Source organism: Myotis davidii, unplaced genomic scaffold (genome assembly GCF_000327345.1).
Source record: "Myotis davidii unplaced genomic scaffold, ASM32734v1 scaffold937, whole genome shotgun sequence".
NCBI classification, from domain to species: Eukaryota; Metazoa; Chordata; class Mammalia; order Chiroptera; family Vespertilionidae; genus Myotis; species Myotis davidii.
In genome coordinates this window covers 1,665,025-1,667,101 of record NW_006288252.1, presented here as the reverse complement: position 1 = coordinate 1,667,101, position 2,077 = coordinate 1,665,025, and the positions used below count along the sequence as shown (strand labels likewise).

At 66.3% G+C, this 2,077-nt stretch overlaps 1 protein-coding gene across 1 annotated transcript in view; it reads left to right on the top strand.

The window, feature by feature from the left end:
* The window catches only part of SH3BP2 (SH3-domain binding protein 2), a 35,082-nt gene that overhangs the window by 27,300 nt on the left and 5,705 nt on the right, over nucleotides 1-2,077 (top strand). Inside the window, exons 5-8 of the mRNA XM_015561568.1 lie at nucleotides 224-341; nucleotides 541-611; nucleotides 1,579-1,667; nucleotides 1,872-1,954. Coding sequence (XP_015417054.1) covers nucleotides 224-341; nucleotides 541-611; nucleotides 1,579-1,667; nucleotides 1,872-1,954 — 361 coding nt within the window. The remainder of the gene's footprint in view (nucleotides 1-223; nucleotides 342-540; nucleotides 612-1,578; nucleotides 1,668-1,871; nucleotides 1,955-2,077) is intronic.

Here is a 2,077-nt window from a genome sequence, read left to right as displayed (position 1 = left end):
GGGGGGCCGGAGCGCGGCCGCAGCGGGGCCCCAGGGCCCGTGGCCGCTCTGGGGTCGCCTGGGGAGGGACGCTTTCTTCTCCAGATTCACTTCTGCCTGGAGCCGCTAGCTTCGCCCGACAGTGCCCATCTGTCCGCTGGAGCCGGTGTGGGTGCCAGACCCGTCCCGGGCAGGGCCGGCCCTGTGGGCGTGGACATGTGGTGACCACTGGCTGTGCCCTCAGGGTGATGCGGGCGGCCGAGGAGACCACGTCCAACAACGTCTTCCCCTTCAAGATCATCCACATCAGCAAGAAGCACCGCACCTGGTGCTTCTCTGCTTCCTCTGAGGACGAGCGCAAGGTGACGGGCCTGGGGCGGGATTAGCCACGGGCAGGGGCCGCCCTAGTGCCCGTCCTCACACCCATGCCCAGGACCTGCCCTCAGGAGGAGCCCTGCGTGGGCGGAGGGGCCTCCCTGACCTTGGTGGGCACAGCAGGGCCTGAGGGAGGAGGGCCGTGCCCTGGGCAGCACATGCCCACTGGGCCCCGCTGCCCCACAGAGCTGGATGGCCTTGCTGCGCAGGGAGATCGGACACCTCCACGAGAAGAAGGACCTGCCGCTGGACGCCAGGTGAGCCCGGCTCCACCCCGTGCCCACGCCCCGCCCCCACGCCTGTGATCCCGTGTGTGCATGCGTGTGTGCCCTGTTGGTAGTTCCTCCTTGGGGGTCACATGCTCTCAGCTGCCCACTGGAGGCCCGGCATTGGCAGCAGCCAGAGCTTTGGGTGCGTCCCTCCGTGTCCGCCTGGCTGGCTCCGGGCTGAGTCCCTGGGACACCACTCAGTCCATCAGGGTCTCGGCGACCTCACCGAGGCGGCCCAGCAGCAGGAGCCCTTGGGCAGAACAGACCCCTCCGTCCTTTCATAGATGAGGCCACTGGGGTCCAGAGGAGGCTCAGCACCCCCAGGGCCACCTTGCAGGTCCCTGCCTGCCCTGGAGCTCCAGCCCTCAGCCCCAGCCAGGGTCCTGCGGTAGGCCCAGTGCCCTGTAGTAGGCCCGGTGCCCTGCGGTAGGCTTGGTGCCCTGTAGTAGGCCCGGTGCCCTGTGGTAGGCCTGGTGCCCTGCGGTAGGCCTGGTGCCCTATAGTAGGCCCAGTGCCCTCTGGTAGGCCTGGTGCCCTCTGGTAGGCCCGGTGCCCTGCGGTAGGCCAGCCTAGAGACGACAGCCTCCAGGGCAGGAGCAGGGGGGACGGTGCCCTGAGGTGGAACAGCCTCTGGCCACTCGGGGCCACACTTGTGGCAGAAACCATGGGGCGGGGGAGGCACCACAGCCTCGTCTCCGTGCTGGTCCTGGTGCCCTTGATGGAGCGTGTCTGTGTGTCTGTCTGCGTGCCTGTCTGTCCTCATTTGTGTTCACCTGTGTTCTAGGTCTGTGTCTGTGTCCTGTGTTTATCTGTGCATATGCCCACATCAGTGTGTGGTGTGTGCCCGTGCCTGTGTTTGTCGTGTCTGTGTGTCCACATGTTTGCAGTGTGTCTGTCTGTGAGTGCAGGGAACGCTGCCCTGTGCTCACCGCCACCCTTCCTCCCCGAACCCCAGCGACTCCAGCTCGGACACAGACAGTTTCTACGGTGCCATTGAGCGGCCAGTGGACATCAGCCTCTCTCCGTACCCCACGGACAACGAAGGTGAGGGCGTCTCGGCGTGCTCCCCCATCCTGCTCCATACCCGGACCTGGCTGCTGCCCGGGGGAGGCAGCCCTGCTGTCCTGCCTGCTCTGTCCCTGTGGCTCCCCAGCCAGTTTAGAAACCTTACTCAATGCACATAAAAGACTTCCCCCCATTCCTCGCCCCAGGGCTCAGCCGCCCTCTCTGACCCCCATCTGTCCACAGACTATGAGCAGGACGACGAGGATGACTCGTACTTGGAGCCCGACTCCCCTGAGCCCGGGAAGCCCGAGGGTAGGTGGCCAGAGGTGGGCTAGGGGTGCTTTGGGCAGAGGGCAGGGGCTGGGGCTGCCAGCCCCACCCTGGGCCTCGGTCTCTCCACAATGGCCGGCGTGTCAGAGGGAATAGAGCAGAGGAGGCCGTGCTCTGGC